The 19,523-nt window shown below is 37.7% G+C and overlaps 1 protein-coding gene across 6 annotated transcripts in view; it reads right to left on the bottom strand.

Moving 5' to 3' along the window:
* The window catches only part of CACNB2 (calcium voltage-gated channel auxiliary subunit beta 2), a 396,125-nt gene that overhangs the window by 30,045 nt on the left and 346,557 nt on the right, over positions 1–19,523 (bottom strand). For 3 of the 6 annotated variants that reach the window (XM_073334164.2, XM_073334158.2, XM_073334163.2), the window contains 5 exons: positions 18,947–19,023; positions 13,310–13,329; positions 9,856–9,936; positions 9,437–9,495; positions 6,190–6,299 (listed from right to left, as the gene is read on the bottom strand). In XM_073334164.2, the coding sequence (XP_073190265.1) occupies positions 6,190–6,299; positions 9,437–9,495; positions 9,856–9,936; positions 13,310–13,329; positions 18,947–19,023 (347 nt within the window). Of the gene's footprint in view, positions 1–6,189; positions 6,300–9,436; positions 9,496–9,855; positions 9,937–13,309; positions 13,330–13,475; positions 13,610–18,946; positions 19,024–19,523 lie in introns of all 6 variants that reach the window. The other 3 variants (XM_073334157.2, XM_073334162.2, XM_073334159.2) reach the window with 1 other exon arrangement.

Genomic DNA, 19,523 nt, shown 5'->3' with positions numbered 1-19,523 from the left:
GCTAGAAATGTCACATACATAGGAACAACCAACAAAAAGGTTTGGGTGCTTAATACTAACAAAGAAAAGCAGCAAAAAATGCAAAGCTAACTCAGCAGCTTCTGCAGATGTCATATACACATGTAGAATCAAATAGCCATGTATATGCCAATTTTGGAATGAATTTCATATTGGTGAGTTTTTACCATGTACTTTACCTCCTTTGTGTGAAGAGTATTTTTTTCAAAAAGATAAACTTGTTTTTAGGTATTTCAAGCAATTAGCAAATGAACTGCCCTTTCGTTTTAGTATAAATTTGACTAACTAGTGGCATTTCACATAAACATATAGAAATTACTGGCAAGCAAATATTTCCCTTCTGTATGCAGCTGTTTTCACACAAAAGCAAGCTTTCACACAAGAGCTGAGTAAAACTTTATTTTTCCCTTTGTATCATTTTGCATAAATGTTGGCACTAGTTAGTATTTTGCTAACATTCTTGGATAGATTAGTTAGCATTAAAATACTCAGAAACAGAGATTTTTAGCTGTCACTTTGGTTTCAAACAAGACAAATCCTCAAATCTTTATTTTTACATACCCCTTACTCAGGCAGTTTCCAAGGAAGACTGAACAATATGAGGTCTAAAATGAACATCTTTGTAATCCTTCAAATGCAGTTCTTTACTTCACATGTTCTATTTGGAGGGGGTGGGGAGCTTGGTTCTCTCTGCTCAACATGGTTAAATCTGCTATTGGTCTCATAGCAAAGCTAATATACTTCTACTATACACTTAACTGCTGTGCAGCCCTATACTCAGTGGTCTGGTGAAAATCATTCTTACAAAAGGCTGATTTATTTCCCCAGTGGAAACAGATTTTTATTGAGATTGCAAGTATAGCAGCTTTTCCCCTCTTTATTGATATTTTTCTTTCCTTTTAAGAGACAGTAATGTAAATCTTTATGGTAAGATTGATGTTTTTCAGGAAGGAAAAAACAATGTGACTAATTGAATAATAAGGTGGATGAGGTAATATCTTTTATTGGACCAGCTTCTGTTGGTGAAAGATACAAGGGCACGAGCTTACACAGAGCTCTTCTTCAAGTCTGGGAAAAAGAACAGGAGTACTTGTGGCACCTTAGAGACTAATAAATTTATTTGAGCATGAGCTTTTGTGAGCTCCCGAAAGCTTATGCTCAAATAAATGTCTTAGTCTTTAAGGTGCCACAAGTACTCCTGTTCTTTTTGCGGATACAGACTAACACGGCTGCTACTCTGAAGTCTGGGAAAGGTACTCAGAGTGTCGCAGCTAAATACAAGACAGATCAGATTATTTAGCACAGTGGTTCTCAACGAGGGGGTACATCAACTCATCCAGATATTTGCCTAATTTTTACAATAGGCTACATAAAAAGCACTAGTGAAGTCAGTACAAACTAAAATTTCATACAGACAATGACTTGTTTATACTGCTCTATATACACTGTACACTGAAATGTAAGTACAATATTTATATTCCAATTGATTTATTTTATAACTATATGGTAAAAATGAAGAACTAAGCACTTTTTCAGTTCTAGTGTGCTGTGACACTTTTGTATTTTTATGTCTGATTTTGGAAGCAAGTAGTTTTTAAGTGAGGTGAAACTTGGGGGTACACAAGACAAATCAGCCTCCCGAAATGGGTACAGTAGTCGGGAAAGGTTGAGAGCCACTGGTTTTGCATAAGGAGTTCACTTGTTGTAAGAGACCATTCAAGGTGAAACGGGCAGTTAAAATCTTGGCAGTCATAGGACAAAAGAGGGCTAGTGTGTTATAGGTTGTTGTAGTGAGCTATAAATACAGTGTCTTTATTGAGTCCATGATTTTTAGTGTCTTACAAAGTTATGAATTTAAACTGTAACTCTCATCTTTGGAAGGGGTTGTGCAGGTTTCCTTTGAGAATGAGGACTGAGAGGTCAGATATGGAGTGCTTGTTTGGGGAAAAGTGTTTGCTCGTGTGTGATAAGGTGTTTTTGTCTTATCATTTTTATGTGTGAGTTCATTTGAGAGTATAGTGGTTGTCTCATTTCAGCCACATAATTGTTGTTGGGGCATTTAGTGCCCCGGATGAGATATACCACCTGTTGTTATAGGCATGTGTAGGATCCAGGGATCTTGGAAAGTGTGTTGTGGGGAGCATTGATCATCATAGCAATGGAGATATGTCTGCAGGTATGGCTTGTAAATGTTTAATGATACCCTGTAAGGGTTCCAGTGTGGGGTTGTAGAAGACAACTAAGGGTGTGTGGTCAAAAGGTCGCTCCTGCCCATATTGAAGCAGGTTCTCTGAGCTTATTTTGGTGGCTGATTCCATGATGTAATTGAGTAATATTTATATTAAAATTAGTGGTACAATTTCAGAGGACTTGGTGTAGGTGCAATTTATACCCTAAATGTTAATTTGGGCACAAATCAGAGTCCCTTCTCCATCTAACTACTTGATATATTCCCATAGGGCAGTTTGACAGATGCAAATTATGTCCTTAATTGAGTTTCAGGAGCCAGGTCTGGCTACACATTTTGTTGGTGCAAACTGAACCTGTTAAAATGGGCCTGCTGTTTTGAAAATTCACCCCTTAATATACTGTTTGTAATTCTACATATACAGCTGTTTATCATGATTAAAAATATAGGAAATTAAAATTTTAAAATGCTGCTGTTTTAATTAAAAAAATCAAATTTCATTGCAATTAAGTCTAGTGAAAGTAATCTCTTTATATCCGCAGAATGACCAAATACAAATAATTGTAGCTCTGCCATAGAAAGGAGATCAAGAATGGATTCAGTGACTGATGCAGTTCTGCTATTACAATTGCAGCAGTACCAAGCGTCAGCAGAACGACCAAGGAAGCTAAATTTAAATTGCATGCACAACCTTAACTCTGGCATTTCCTAACTTTTGAGTGCTTGACTTTGCAACCTTAATAATGTTCTTTTAATATAAAATCTCTGTGCAGTTTCCTAGGTTTATTATTTTAAGCAAACTGAAAAAAACAGAAATTCCATCATGTGACATCATCATCAGGGTTGGAACCTTAGGTTCACACATGGATCTCTGCCACTTGAGAGAACAGAGTAAGTGATAGCTGTAGCAGCTTGTTATCCTCTAGGTGGACAAACACTTTAGAGGGGAATGAGACATATGTTGTCAGTGTGTGCCATCAGATGGGTGGTGAGACTCAGGAATCTTGGGTCCTATTCCAGGCCTCGGAGGGTAGTGTGTTCTAGCGGGCATGGCTCTTCTGCCCATTCCTCCAAACTTAAACCCTTCTTCCCAGATCCCTCCAATCTGTCCCAGTCCCATCTTTTCCCCAAACTGGGCTCCTTGCTTGCATTCTCCTATTCTCATCTAAGCAGCCCCAGTCTCCACTCCACAGGGTTCTCATCCCAGTCCCACTCTCCTTGTCCACCAAGTCAGTCTCACTCCTCTAGATTTCTCACTCAGACCCATCTCCCCTTCCCAGTGTCCTTGCCCAACCAGTCCCAGTCTCCTCCCCTGGCTCATCATCTGATCTCATTGCCCCCCCCCCCAACCCAATCCAGAGGCTCTGAGTCCCCTCATCATTTTCTTCCCTGGCTCCCAGTCTCAGACCATACCTCAGATCTGAGTTAGAGCTTCCATCTTCCTCCCCTATCCTCCAGCCCTACTCTCTTCCCCACTCCATTGGCTCCTTGTCTCGGTCTTCCACCCAACAACCCCAAGTCCAGCTCTTTGTCTTCTCCACATTCCAATCATTCAATCAGGCAGCATTTTTCCTCCACACTGCCTGGGCCCAGTACTGCGAGTACATGAGAGACAGACTCCTCATGTTCCCAACTCAGTTCCAGTGTCCAGATCTGGCCTGGCCTGCAGCAACTCAGAGCTGCAATTACAGGGAATGTCGTGGTTAGCCCTGGGATGGAGCATACTGGGTTCTGGCAATCTTTGTGGAATTTAGCTGCAAAGTTCTAGTAAGTCTTTATTTAGCATGTATGAACTGTGATTTTTCGCAGGTTTATAACTTGGCCAAATTTGGGCAGATTTTGCAAGGAATGGCAAAAGGAACATCCCTGACACAAAGGCCCTCTCTGCCAAATTTCAAAATCCTGCTCCAAGGCATGGGACTCGAGAGCATTTCAAAGGAAAGGTTGCCAAAAAAAATTTTTAAGAGGGAAGAAAAATTTATCTTTCCCTAGCTTCATTCTTGGAAACAGCTGAACTGTTTTGACTGAAATTCAGCCTGAAGCAGATACCCTGAATGGAAAATTTCATCCCAAATGGTTAAAGTTTGGCAAAGTTATAAGCAACTGGATACAACTTAGAAGTGTTAGGCAACCTTAATAATAGATGGAGCTACCAGCCCAGCCTATATAACACACACACACACACACACACACACACACACACACACACACACACACACACACACACACACACACACACACACACCCATTTGTGTTACTGCAACTGAGATTATGTCAGCACTTCCACAGTGAGTAGAAAGAAGAGATGCTGAGGTGCTACACGCTGAAGTCTGTCATTAGAGCTGGGTGAACAATTCACTATGAACTATTTATTCAGCAAATTTATCCCTTTTCCTCTTAATAAATAGACTGAAATTTTTACAGATTTTCACTTGTAAAATATCCATCAAAGAATTTCACATGTTCAAACACATTTTAGCCTATTCAACTTGGTACTCTTTTGCCTACTGATTATTCTTCAAGTATTAGATATTAATTCTATGATATTCACGTTGTTCAACCAATCACCATAAACTATTTGTGTTCCATGATTGGATGACCTAATCTATATAATCAACTTTCACTTTGGCTCCAAACAAATTTAACTTAATCTTTTCATTAAATGATAAAAGCAATTTTAGCCACAGGCCTGAAATTCCATCACAGGAATGTTCACATGAACAACACTTTGCACAAAGCAAATAAGAAGGCATGTGAACACAGTCAAAATGAAATTTATTTAGAAATCATCACAATGTTGTGTAAATAAGTTTTCTTACTATACACCCAGCTCTACTTGCCATCCAAGATCTCAAAGGATGGGTTTTCAAAAGCAAATTTTCAAGCAATTCATGTAGCCATTTCTTAGTTACAGGAATATATTCTAAAAAGTCCAACTGCTACACAACTATAAATGTTAAGATGCCCAGCAAAATGCATATTTATTCAGACTCTTTGTTTACAAAACTGATTATTAAAAGTATATTCACCAAAAACACCTGAACAGTTTCAAAAGCCATTCTAGTCTCCAATAACTAAGACATTTTCTATTGTCTATGCACAGTTTCATAGATTCCAGGGACAGAAGGGACCATCATGATCATCTAATCTACCCTTCTCTATAACACAGGCCATAGAACTTTCCCAGATAATTCCTAGAGGAGATCTTAATCTTGATTTAAGTTTTTCAGAAAATAAATACAATAAACTAGATTCATTGTAAATATAATTAAAGTTGTGACACAAACAAGTCAAAATCAAGAAAGTGAGACTTAAGGCTGATCTTCCATCTTAGCCTCACTACATATAGAAGTGCAATGGGCCAGATCCCAAGCTAGTGTATATCGGTGAAGTTAAAGTAAAAGGAGATACACCAATTGGCATGCTGAGAATCTGGCTGAATATGAATTATGCCTATTTCAGTTTTTATATCAGCCATAACAATACAAAAATGTACTTTTTCTGCATTTAATTTTAATTAAGTTGCTCAGATCCAAGAGTATTCAATATTGAAAAGGAAAACTTCAAGGTTAGTAAAAGAGTCTGATTTTTGCTGGGATACCTGTAATATATACTCATATTATTGAAGAACCCACCTAATGCTGGTATTGTGAAACTGCATCTTTACTTATCCAAAGGGATATCCCCACATTTTATCTGCATTATGGGCTAGTTCTTACTCCCAATGAGGCCAGTACCAAAACTAACATTAATCCCAGTGGGAGAAGGATAGCCCAGTACCAGTAAGTATTTTTTCAGGCAATGCTCTCAGAAATGACTTCACATTTCTAGGACCTCTGATTTGTTGGCTTTGTGACTGGAATTATTGTGAACAGTGCTCCTGTCACAGCAGAGAAGGTAGATGATTTTTGTTATAGACATGAACTGGGAGTACTGTACTATAGTGCCAATCTCTGGTTATTATCACTAGATACACTACTTACCTAAGCTTGATCTTGTGTTGGACCGTTCTATTATCGCATGCTTACTAGGGTTATTTAATACGGAGCGTTTGGCAAGCGAGATGTCTGCTGTGACCCGTGTGATTGATATACTGTAAAACAAACAAACAAAAACCTGTATGTTACTCATCATGCAGGAAAGTGGGAACAAAAGTCAGACAATTAATATTAAAAGGTAGCGAGGACCAGAAGGAGAAGAGAGGTAAGGAGTAGATAAAAGAGTGGATTATCTAAACCTTAATTAATACTGCTTCAAGTAGTACTGATGGAAGTGCTGCACCTGTATCCCTTTCTTTGTTTGCACAGTATGATTGCACACCTAATGGCAGCCTGGTTACCATCTACAGGAGCCACACTGTCAAGGTAGTGGGAACCAGAATTTTGTGAAACATATAGTTGTCTTTCCCTTGGGCTCTTAGGATTTACACAGTTAGCAGGTTACACCTCATGCTTTCTCCACACTCCAAGATGAGATGGCTAGAAAGAAATACAGCAAGATAACCTTTGCAGAGTTTTGTGCCCTCTCAAGCTCCCTCCTACAGGTATCTCCATGGGAATGTAAAATCTGCCACATAGAAAACATTTTCCCTAATCTTTGTTTGGAATATTGATCCTCACGTGTAACATAAATAGCAATATCTATACAGTTACAGAAGTGATAAGAAGACTAAGTACCTAGACTAGTGTATGCTGCAGCCCTGGCTGTGATTTTTATATCAAATGGTTCAGTTTTCTTGGGTAAGTTTGTAACAGGGAGCAAGCTTTACATTTCACTGTCACAACAGATTCCGCAATACACTATCAATTTCAAATGTTTGGGATCTAACTGTAGAGAAATTAAAGTATGGGTAGAAAAGCCAATGAAAGCCATGGGCTGAGTCCCTGGCAGACTCCATTTTGGGACTGTGAGTGAGGCTGATCCAATTAGAAATGATTACTTCTAGTTGGTCACAGTGACCTGCTACATAACCTTTTGTATTTTCTTTTTCCTATGAAAACAGCTCAGCTTCTTCTGGTTTCTACAGTCAACTTACATCCTTTGGCTTGGTTCCACCTTCAAACTTTCTGGACTATCCAGGACTACACAGAGGTCACATTCTTCCAAAGATGAGATTGAAATCAGGCTGATCCCATTTCTTCTTCTCCCCCGTCCTCCCATTTATACTTTTATTTGCCATTTAAGAGGGAGGAAATGATTTTGCTAGGAACTAAAAGGCATATTCCCTTGGAGGATAAGTCATATGCAGTTAAGTTAAAATCTCACCAAATAGCTCTATTTACTCTGATATGTGTATGTATCTGTGTAAAATCCTGAACTATCAAATGCAGCGAACCAGAGTTTATACATGAAAACAGAATTATTTTTACAGTACAAATTAGAGACATTTTAAAAACATATCCATGGTCTGCTTAACAGCTAAAAGCAAAGCCAAATGCCATGATTCTTGGCATAACATTGTACAGATTATTCCAAGTAGTTATGGAAAACATAAATCTACTTTGCACTACTAGATTTGTTATATCCATTTGCTAAAAGTTAAATTTTTATATTTTGCAAAACAAGTTTTCAATTTTACGTGTTTGTCAGTTTCCTTCCTATGTGCTATAGAGAATAAACTGTCCCTTTTGTTTCCCAGGTGTAATTATGTAACAGTGAATAAAGTGAGATTTGTATATTATTTTAAAACATCTTGTTTCATCCATGATGATTTTTTTAATGTATCACACCATGAAGACTCTGTTCTCAAAAAACTTACAGAACAAGGAACTTAGCAAAAAAGGAAAGATGTTCCAACTCTTGTTTCTACTTGCAATACTTAAAATTTTGTCACTACAATTTCTGAACGATACATATCCATTATTTGATGACTTCACTACTATAAAGGATGACTACTATGGTATGCCAGATGACTGATCCTAGAAGACAGTATGATTACAATTTTCTGTATTGTCCAGCATCTCACAAAGCCGAAGCTCTTAATTGAAAATGTCAAGTTTTCTCCAGACAATTTGGCAGCACTTGGAGAGATGGCACATTTTTACTTCAACCTCTGTTCAGCTAAAGCAGGGATGGGCAAACTACGGCCTGTGGGCCGGATCTGGCCCCTCAGGGCTTTGGATCTGGACCGTGGGATTGCCACCTGTGCTGCGGGCCCCACTCTGGTCAGGGAAGCAGCCAGGACCACGTCTCTGCAGCCCCGTGGGAAGGAGGGGCAGAGGGCTCCGTGCTCTGCTCTTGCCTGTGGGTACCTCCCCCGAACCTCCCATTGGCCGGGGGAGGTACCCACATTGGCCATTGGCCTCCTGCACCCTAACCTCCTTCCCTGAGCACCTCGTAGACCCCACTCCCCTCCTCTGCCCCAACCCCTTGCCCTGAGCCCCTTCCTGCACACCACACCCCGCACTCCCTCCCACACTCCAACCCCCTGCCCCAGCCCTACATTCATGGCCCTGCATTCAATTTCCCCACCCAGATGTGGCCCTTGGGCCAAAAAGTATGCCCACCCCTGAGCTAAAGCATTCATCAAAGAATACAAACATGCCTCTCTTCTGGTTTCTTCCACTTTATTTCTTCCACTGTTCAGAAGGCAGGTGCCTTGCTATATATATTCATTTGGAGTCTGACTCAACAACTAATCAAGTCAATATTCCAGTTAACTTCACTGAACACTGGATGCTTAACATTCAAAGAACAGTATGTCTCACTGCTACAAGAAGTGAATTGTTATTTAATCCTTGTATTACACTGGTGCCTTGAGGCCCCAATCAGAATCAGGACCCCCTTGTACTACTGGCTATACAAACATTTCTCTCCAGGAGAGAAGGTATCACTCATGTAATTTAAACTAAACAATGTTTAATTTAAACAAAGAGAATTTTTTTCAGTTCATGTCTTTACCACGCATGTAAAACTTTGGGCAAGTGGTTAGCCACTTGGATTTCAGTTGCCACCTTTGGCCACAAACCGCCATCTTCACCTTACTTTCAATAATATGCATGTGTGTCTCTTGGACTTTTCCCATCCCCATACAGCAACAATGCTCTCTGCTCATGAAGCTTTCATTCCCTACCACAAGTTACTGCATACAAGAGGTGCTCTAATATTAATTGCACCCTATTATCAAAATTTTTTTCCATTGGTGTCCTGGTTAGAATGTTATTTCTCAGGGACCCGTTAATTTCAAAATAAGAACTATATTCAAGTAAATAGAGATTCCATAATACTTACCGCCCTTCAAATCTGTGTTTTAAAAAATCAAATAATGCTTTTTGCATCATATCTGTCACCTAAAAGCAAATAAGCAACAAATTAAAACTCTGCATATGAAATAAATACGACGTGGCATTAATGACTTAGAAAAATTGGTTAATTGGTGTTCTAAGGATTACTAAAAACTTGTGACTCTTGGTGGCATGGTGTGAAAAGCACATTTACAATCTGAATACTTTAACTTCCCTTGTCTGAATTCTGATAAGCAAAAATATAAAATAAGAAAGCATTTATCCCATAGTCTCTCATATTTTTGCCTGAGCTTCCCGTGGCATTAATTGATTCTGTTCAACATCATTCCCTCTTAATCTGAAATCGGAAAATAAAGACAGACCGTCTTTTTTACATCCTGAAAATAGTCACTGACAATCACTTACCTCATATCCCTTCAAGGAAGGCCCCACTAAAACTACTGGTCGCATAGAAGGCACTACATCATAGGGAGGGATGTGCTCTGTCTGCATAAATGGAAAACACTTTAAGAATCTCAGCATGCACAGAGAATGGTATTAATTTACAATATAAGTAACTCTGAATTTCCAGCAGTGTCACCAAAGGGAGACTTGGTGATTCACTGATTTTTCATTGCCTCTTCCTGCAAAGAGACATGCAGTACAAGAAGTGTACTTTGAGGATTTCTGTTGAAAAAGCTTACATTTGTACCCCTTCCCTCTCTCCCTATTTCATTGGGAACTGGCCCTTTTAGAAAGAGCCACACACAATCTGAGTGGTTAATGGTATGTGCTGTTTCTGAAAGTTACTTTGCATGACCAACAGTAGGGCTGTGACATCTGAGTAAGGACAGAAGGTTCTTCTCAAAACCCTATTAAGTCCATTATAAAATCTAATAAAGCTATTATTACCAGAGGGAGGAAGAAAACCAAAACCAAACCAAACCAAACCAAACCAAACAAAAAAAGGGGAGAAGGATTGCCTAGCTCTTCTTTCATATATATCAGTCTCCTGCTTAATAAACCACAGTGACATCACTGTAAATTCCCATGGAAGTGCTTATATTCTAACTTCCATAGTCACACCCACAAATTCTAAAATATGTATTACCATCATTGGCATATGAAATCACAGTAACGACTGGTCGTGTTAGTATTTACAGAAAGTTTAAATAAACACAGCTGAGAACAGCAATGCTCCTTCTATAAGAAGCTCTCAAGGAGAGGGGTTATGTTAGTTACATACTATTTAATAAGCTACTTACTGATGTATCATGCACAATTTATGAATGTTTGAATAAATTTTCTTTAAGATATATTGGTATAAATAATGCATCTGTCAGAAGACTGCCAAAATCATATAAATTAATATTCATGGTAAAGAATAGGAATCAAACAGTTTTGAACTAAACTGTTTGCACAAGACATCCCCAAGACTACCAAAACTGGCTTATCAGGCAACTTTAAAAATAAAGTTTTGGCTGCTTTTTATTTGTTTTAGGGGAAAAAAAAAAACATGTTTCAAATCCACCAACCTGGAAAAAGTTTAAAAGGAAGTATGCCAGATCTATTTTTCAAAGGCCTACATAGTACAAATACATCAGTCACCATCATGGGATATTGTCATTGTTAATTATTTCAGGACTCAACATGTCCCAAGGTTAATCACATAAAAAAACAGTTAAAAACCTTTTCAAACACAAAAAATAGAGACAAACATTAATACAGCAACAGCACAAAATGCCACACAAGCAGCAGACTAAAGCAGTCTAAAACATGGAAAACAATCTTGTGGCTTGTGGCTGAATCTTTTTTTGTTTTGTTTCGTTACATCTAGGTTCACCACATAATTGGTAACATAAGAAGAATGAATATCAGTGCCCAAGGCATCATAAGCATGTGAAGAGAACTTATTTACACAGTGCAGGATCTTACTTAAGATGTTCTGAAGAAAAGCCCCATAACTATGTTGTGTAATTATGAAAATATACCCTTTCAACTTTTGTTACTAGGAATGTAAATAATCTGATGCATGCATTACAGTGACAATCCCTAAGAAAAATCCATAATAGATCTGTAAAGGTTTATGAGGTCGAGGTTAAAATGCAGTAGAGCTTTCTTATAAGGTGGCTGACTATCCATAAAAGCTTAAACACTGATGCTATTACTCAACAAGCTACCTGAAAATTAGGGAAGATACAGAAATTACCTTCTTTGATGGAATGCTGGTGTTTAAAATCTATATTGCAGCAACGCAGTTTATTTTTGCCTTTACCAGCTAAAATTAACTATTTTGTCAGCAGAAAATTAGTGAAAAAACTATACAAAATTATTTGATGAAAGCATCAGTTATTAAAATTAATAAAGAGTTTGGGGGATCAATCCCTTACAATATCAGGGAACAAGCTACAGAAATTTTCCCCTCTAGGTCTCTGGTTGAAATCCAGACTGGTCCCAGACTGGTGTTGGCAGAGATTTTACCATTGGATGGTTAAGTGATTTTTACTGTCCATCCAGTTTTTAATAGACAACTGTCCACATGTTACAGAAAATACCCACCACAGCTGGAAATGATTCTGAGATTCTAATCAGAGAAGCCAAAGAATAAATAAGCATATAGAATCTCATCCCTTAACAGGTCCTTCTAGAGACAAAGGTTAAGCCTTGTGGAGAGGCTTACATTGACAGAAGCCAAGAAAGAGATTCAGATATCTTAATTTTGCATACTATTTGCATTTTTGATAGCTACAATTATGATTAATTAAAATATCATTCAGAACACAAGAAACTCCCATTCCATTCCAGGCATTCTATAATGGACTGAGAATATCAGCCATGTTATTTAAGAAAATTATTCACTGAAGCAAGCAAAAGGACCTTTTGATGTGGGAGAAGAATACTATTTTTTGAAGAAACATAAAAAGGAAGATAGAGGAGGAATTTTTGCACCACTAAGCTTGGATGCATCCACAGAATTGGCAACACTGCGTATTGGCAGTGCTTATAAGCAGTATGACAGTGTTACCTATTCATAAAGGATTGTAATTAAAAACCAAGGAAGAGACGTTAAGAAAAAATTGAGGATTAAAAAGAAAGTAGAATTATAGTAGCTAGCCTAGTATCGTAGCTGCTAAATATTTTGCTGATAAACAACGTATCCAAGCAGCGTCATAAGCACATCTTAGAGTCCCAGTCAAGGGATGCCAACAGCATAAGTCAGTAGCACCTTTGTTGGCCAGTTTTTGGACAGGCACTGGATCTAGAGAGGACCACCAGTCCCATTTTGAATAGTTAAGATGCTACAATCCGATTGATGGAGGAGAAGGTAAGAACATTGGGAGAGAATTTGTACATGACAATAGGAAAAACTCACAGTAGACCGCCAAAACAAGTCTGCAGTTTTCCACTGGTCTTGCTCATCTGCAGATTTTGCACCTAGTGGATTAGAAGTTTAAATACTGACTAAATTTAAAATTGAAGGGGTTTTTTTTGTAAGTACAAGTTGAGTATTTGATTAGATTTTAATAATAGTTTTAATAGACTGAATTGTAAGTTAAAAAGCTTGAAAAAAAGAGACAGACAGATAGAATAAGCATGCACCAGAAAGGTGCATTATATGGAGTTGTCAATGTTTTACTTCCTTGAATGTTTAAAGAAATTCCCATTGTGCCTATTATTCCATCAAAAAGGATAAGTACTGTAATAGTGTTTCACTGAGTCACAGACTGTACCTAGCATGTTTGTTTTAATGTATGGAATCAATCATCAGTTGATCTGTTTCTTCCTTAGTTCTAAAATGATTGTCTTGTATAGATTATGGGTAATAATGCTAATGATGCCAGTGGCAGGATAAACAAAGCTCATGTCAATGTAAACTTACCGATTTCTGCTTCTGCTTAGCTACAGCAGCATGGAAAAGAAACAAAGAATAACAAAAGCATGCATGTTATTGACTTGTCAAAGGACGCAGACAGTTAACAGGACTAGAAATGTGACGCAGTGCAGGTGAGCAGGTGGACAGATAGGAGCTTGGAAGTTGGTGTTACCTTCTTAAAGAAGGGCATTCTTTTCTCTTTGGAGTGGGGTGATGTTACACTGTTTGCACTGGGTTTGGGGGAGCGATGGTTTGCTGGAATATCATTTTCTTCTGCATCTAAGCCAGTGGCATCTATGTCTATAGCTATATACAGACAAACAATTCAAAATTATCAGATGGTAGGGAGAGGAGAAATAGGTTAAAAAGAAAAAAAGAAAATTAAACTACCTGAAGTAAAAAATCAACCATGACTACAGAACACAGTAAAAACTTAAAGGGAAAAATTTAAAGGTGCAAAACATTAGGATTAGAAAACACACAAGGCAATATCTGTAACAACTACTGTACCATTTTCTTCAAATTCCCTTTTCCAGAATTAAGTCAGACATCCACAGGTCTACTCTCACAAAACTGATAAATGGTCACGTTCTGCTCTTTGTAATGTTGAAACAAATTTGGAGTTCTTCAGTGGAGTTACTCTGTATTTACATCAGTGTAAAAGAACAGAATTTGACCTACAGTATCTAGATTATTTATTTATATATTTATTTTACAGAATTCTAGTTCAAAATGTGCTATCTTGAATTAAGATTTTAGTATTATGTACTTAGGATACGAAACACAGAACATTTTTCTGTCTGAAGTTTTTAATTCCATGAGTCAAAATCTGCCTCAGATACTCAGTTACACACAATTATCTAAGTGCAGAATATAATTGGCACTACCTTTTAAAATCACATTATTTAAATAAAAAATGTACAGTAGGCACAAGATACATTCATTAGAAATAATAAAACACATCTAATGTTAATGAACACTTAAATGAATGGCAAGGGGAAGAAAGAAAACTTAGCCTAGTTATCATGGAGACATGCCGAATTCTGCTGAAAAGATCAAGTGAGGAAGTGGGGAGGGCAAGATGGAAGTGGCAACAATAAACCATTGCTACTCCACCCCCTTCTCCAAAAGGAAATCATATGCTTCAGACAGAGGTGGCAGCATAAATATATGGTGCATCCTACAGCAAGTTAGTGATTAGTGACAATGTAAACAATAAAAACATTAATGGACTCAGTGCTAAATGGTTTCTAGAACGCAAAGGAGAATGAAAAACTGAGCTCTCATCAATGTATGGCCAACAGAGGTCTGCTAGCTATATCTGCAACAAAGTATCCTAGACTTTTTTAGGCACCCTCACATAGAGCAGTCTACCATAACCTTGGGTATTGTGTTAAACTTGTCTCCAATGAGCACCCTCCACTGCTGACAAATGGACACAGGGAATTAATCCACAGAAATTGTGTATCCATATCCTGGGAAGATCTTACCTACCCTCTGACAGATACCTCGAGATTCTGTCTCTCTCTAAAACAAACAAACAAAAACAAACAAACAACCTTCGGAAACACTTGTATAAGGCAGTACGCTGAATTGAATTAATTCAAGGCCTACAAGGTCCATTGGTGGTAGAAGAAGTGTAGACTTTAGCTAAAACCATAAATAATCACCGTGATTATAAATCTACCTAGGTGATCTCCATGCTGCTGTTTTGTGGGTGGAACAGCACTGATCCATGCAGCAGTACTAGCCACCAAGTTATGTGACTGGTAAACAGCTGGATCAGCCAGTCTATGTGCAGCTTCTGATTTAAGAGTTACTTGGGCCAGTCATCTCTTCTGTTTGAGTAGCACACATTTTCTCCTTGTCCAGGTAGCCCAGTATCCCATCTTCTGACAGGTGCTTCAGAATAGGGCAATTACTGAGTAATCCATCCCCTGTTGTCCAGTCCCACCTTCTGTCATTCAGAGGGACACCCAAGCATAGAACTGCTTCCCTGAGCATGTATAGTTCTCACGCAATAATCTCCAAGAGTCTTATTGAGGTACAACTTCCTGAATAGATACTTTAAACATGGCCTCCCCAGAAGATTATTTGGCCAGATTTTCATTCTGACATCACTTTGATTCCCCTATAACAGCCACAGAAAAACCCAACGTTTTCCTCCAAAATTTTCCCTCCCAAATTATAAACAGCAATTATTAGCTGTATAATACAATCAGTGTGCTACATAGTATAAAGATCAATAAGAATAAAATGGAGTAACTCAGTAGAAATAAGGGCAATTATCTCTCAGTTCCTATGTTACTATGAACATATTTGCTACAGGAGATATTTTGATTAACTGGTTCAAGTGCTCTGGCATGGGTTGGACGCCCAGATGACAAATCTTGAGCTTCTGCACTTTCCAGCTCTGCACCCTCTGGTATCTGGGTCTCAGTGCACCAGACAGCTCTTAACTCACCACAGACCAAAATAAATAAATAAATCCAAAAATACAGTAAGAAACAAAACTTGAAACAATAAAAAAAGTGTAATAAACGCCGAACAAGAGAGTTTAAATAGCATTCACCACAACACTATAGAGCAGGAAGCCAAACGGGGGACGAACCACAGATCTGTGGCTGTGGAACTGCCCAGAGCCTAGTCTTGAGTAGAGGGAGGAAAGAAGATACCACCAGTTGCTACACCCATTCCTATGCAAATTATTCTGAGTATGTTTAACTAAATCACTACACCACTCCGATAAAGACACCTTTTCAAAGAGAATTAAGATGAATTTTTCTATAATACAAGGCATCTGTAGTAACTGAAAAGCCATTGACTAAGTAGTAAAATATACTCCTTAATGCATAAGTAAATGCAATGGCCATCTCAAACAACATACAGGCTTTGACGTTCCAAGACTCTTCAGGAAAAGCAAGGGTATTACCAGAGATGGATGAAATATTTCAAGCTAAAAACTCCCCTCCCCTCAAAAGTCTTTTTCATTTTTGCAAAATAATTTTTTTTTTTAATCTGACAAATTGTACATAAGAAAATTAGCTTGTTGGTTTTTGCATTTGTCATTTTAAGGTTGTGTTCTTTGCTTTCATTTTTCTTCTTTGATCTTCATGTTAGTCCCCCTTCTTCAATAGTAGTTATTATTGTTGTTCTAATGTACTTGGTCATCATTGTGATTTTGGGTCTTTTTGTTTGGTCATCATACTAAGTTGCCATCACATTTATTATGTAGGCTATGAGGCTTTCATGGACTGATCAGACTGGTCCAGAAAGATAAAGTATCTCATTTTTCAGTATTTGTTCATTTTGTTTGGCATTTGTTTTTTGCACTGCAGGTTTAAACTAGTCAGCCTGGTAACATACTGGTTTTTTTCAAAAGTGAAATTAACTCATCCTAGTTCTCATTTCTGCACATCATGGAATTAGTCCATATTTTGGTACAGTTGTCAATTTCTCCCAAGCAGAACGACCAGCAACAGAATAGCAGGAGTGTTGGAGGTGCGTTACGAGAGTGGAATGGGGTGGTATGCATTGTCCACTGCCATGCCTAACTCACGCATAAGTTCCCCTGTCAGTATATTTTAGACAAAAATATGCAAAAATCAAAATATTAAGATACACCAGCAAGCAGCTATTCACTATTCATGACTATTTTCCCCAAGCCTCAATACGGAGGAGTCAAGCACAGTAAAATTAAACTCTTGGAAATACTGCTTCCTAAAAGCTCTGTTTAAAGAAATGCTTAAATACAGGGGCATGTGCTCAATAGGCTCAGGATGGAGGAAAATACCAGCTAAGTTGAGGCTCCTCCACATACCCATTTGCGTTTTTGATAACCAGGTTAGCTCATCTCTGTCTCAAATTATATCTCAAATAATAATTCAATTTTCTGGCTTCATTTTCAGTTCTCTTACCACCAAATTCCGTAAAACATTCTGTGATCATTAAATGAGATATTTCAAATAAATGGAAATATATTTGCTGATCTGCTGTACAAATATTTGTAGTATAGAAAGTGTTTCATCCTGAAATATCACTAATCACTACAGACAAAGCCCAAGTGCTATAAAACTATACACAGATCACACTGCCTACCACCAAAATGCTCTGGGTGGAAAGTGGAAGCCTTAACAGTGCACATCAATATAGTTTAGGGTCCTCATACAACAAAGCACCTAAGTATGTACTTAAATACTCTGTTGAATTTGGCATGAAGAACAACTTTTTCAGTTGAAATGTTAAAGTAGGGAACTGAAGTGAAATTAGCTAAAACATCAGGCTTAACACTACTACTATTACAAAGCCATGTCTACACAGGCAAGAAAAGTGTGTTTTTCAATCAAATTATCTTATTTCATAATTTGATCATTTTAGCTGGTTGTATTGTAGCCTAGGCGCCATCGAAGCTAACTTGATTGGAAAACAAACTCTTTTTGCTTGTGTAGACAAGACTAAAGAGTGACATGAGGTTCTTATTGACTGCAAGTACTATGTACCTCTGTTTTTTCACTCATCCAAAAGATAAAACATCCAGCAACACAGTATCCCTTAACACAGTGCTAGGGCTTTAATACACTTCTATCTCTTAATTTAGTAGTTAAAATTATACAAAAATATTTTAGGAAGTTTAGGTATTTGAATATAAAAGAAATATTTCTTTTCAACCAACTGACATAACAATGAAAACTCCCAAATTCTCTTTCTTTCTTTCTTTCTTTCTTTCTTTCTTTCTTTCTTTCTTTCTTTCTTTCTTTCTTTCTTTCTTTCTTTCTTTCTTTCTTTCTTTCTTTTTGCACACAAACTCGTTGGGATTCTGTTCAAGATAACCGGTCATGTCCCAGTTTCTTTTAATTAAACTAGCTATTCTTAGCATGCTGGTGAAACTCATAAGTGCAATTGCTTAATGCCACTTGATCATAACCTAAACTAAGTTCAAATGTGTCTGTTGGTGCTCTAAATGCAAAGAAGCATTTATTAAAAAGAATTCTGCATCAAGAAAGTAAAACAAATCTACAAGAATTGAGTCATGATCTGCTTTGTAAAACCTATCAAAATTGTGCAAATAAAAGCTCCTGATGTTATAAAATTATGTAGTTTGTGGTGTGTTTGTAGGATAAGATATTCCTGATTCATCTCAGCACCTTCTTCTTACCGGTACTAGAAGATTATCCTCACTCATCAGGAATTGCTCAGGAGAAAACTTTGACTGTCCTAGTATAAAACAGCAACAGCTGACAAATCACACAACTTTAGAAGGGCACAAGTTCTGGAAAGGTTTAATTTCACCTTATTTTTCCAGCCTAATTTCCCCCCCCCACACACACACACATCCCCCATGATTTTATAACATAACGTCATAGTGAAATCAAGACAGCAGTTGAACAGATTTGATAACAACCATATCACTGCATGAACTAGCCAGGCAGAGGCAAGAACGAATTTGTCCAATTCCCTCATCTCCAGCACAGACGCAAACCAGTCTCACGTGACAACCACCTGCCACTGTGCCACAGGAGACTAAAAGTTAGGAAGACCCTTTCTCCAACTCAGTTTAAAAAGTATAACACAAAGTAGTGTAAATCTTAAATGACTAAACACAATTCTATAAACAGGTTGTCTAAAGGCTAGTGACCTACTTACCAGATGATGGAGGCGTTGATTTTCTGGAACTAGGTACTATGTCACCCAAACTGGATGATGAATTTCCTCCTGATTTACTAGAGTACACAAGAAATCAGTGTTAAAAGTCTTATCAGTAGTAAATCAAGAATGTATTCATTCTCTCTCTTTCAAACTATCAGATGGGTCACTAAACAAAGACAGGCAGTATTCCTGCTCTCAGTGTAAATTTACACTTTAAATAAAATGTATGCACACTTTGGGGACTGAGGGATTGTACACATCAATTTGTTTCCATATTGGTCCAGTTTTAATGCCTAATGATTTATTCTGCTGGTAGTTATATCTACTAGGAAGATATACCTACTTTCATTGTGATCTTAATATGAACATTTTCAGTAAATCCATTGGACATACAGATTAAAATTTTTGCCTTCATATACTTTCTCTCAGAACTGCTGATAGTAGTTCTCAAGGAAGAAAAAATATTATTTTCAAAAGCACACACAACAATTGATCATCACTATGTGGAACTAGTACCTTTGGCAAATGCAAGGTTGGAATATCCACAGCTCAAAGTTCTGAATGGAAATGCCTC

Source organism: Lepidochelys kempii, chromosome 2 (assembly GCF_965140285.1).
Source record: "Lepidochelys kempii isolate rLepKem1 chromosome 2, rLepKem1.hap1, whole genome shotgun sequence".
Lineage (NCBI taxonomy): Eukaryota > Metazoa > Chordata > Testudines > Cheloniidae > Lepidochelys > Lepidochelys kempii.
This window is presented reverse-complemented; position numbering and strand designations above follow the sequence as displayed.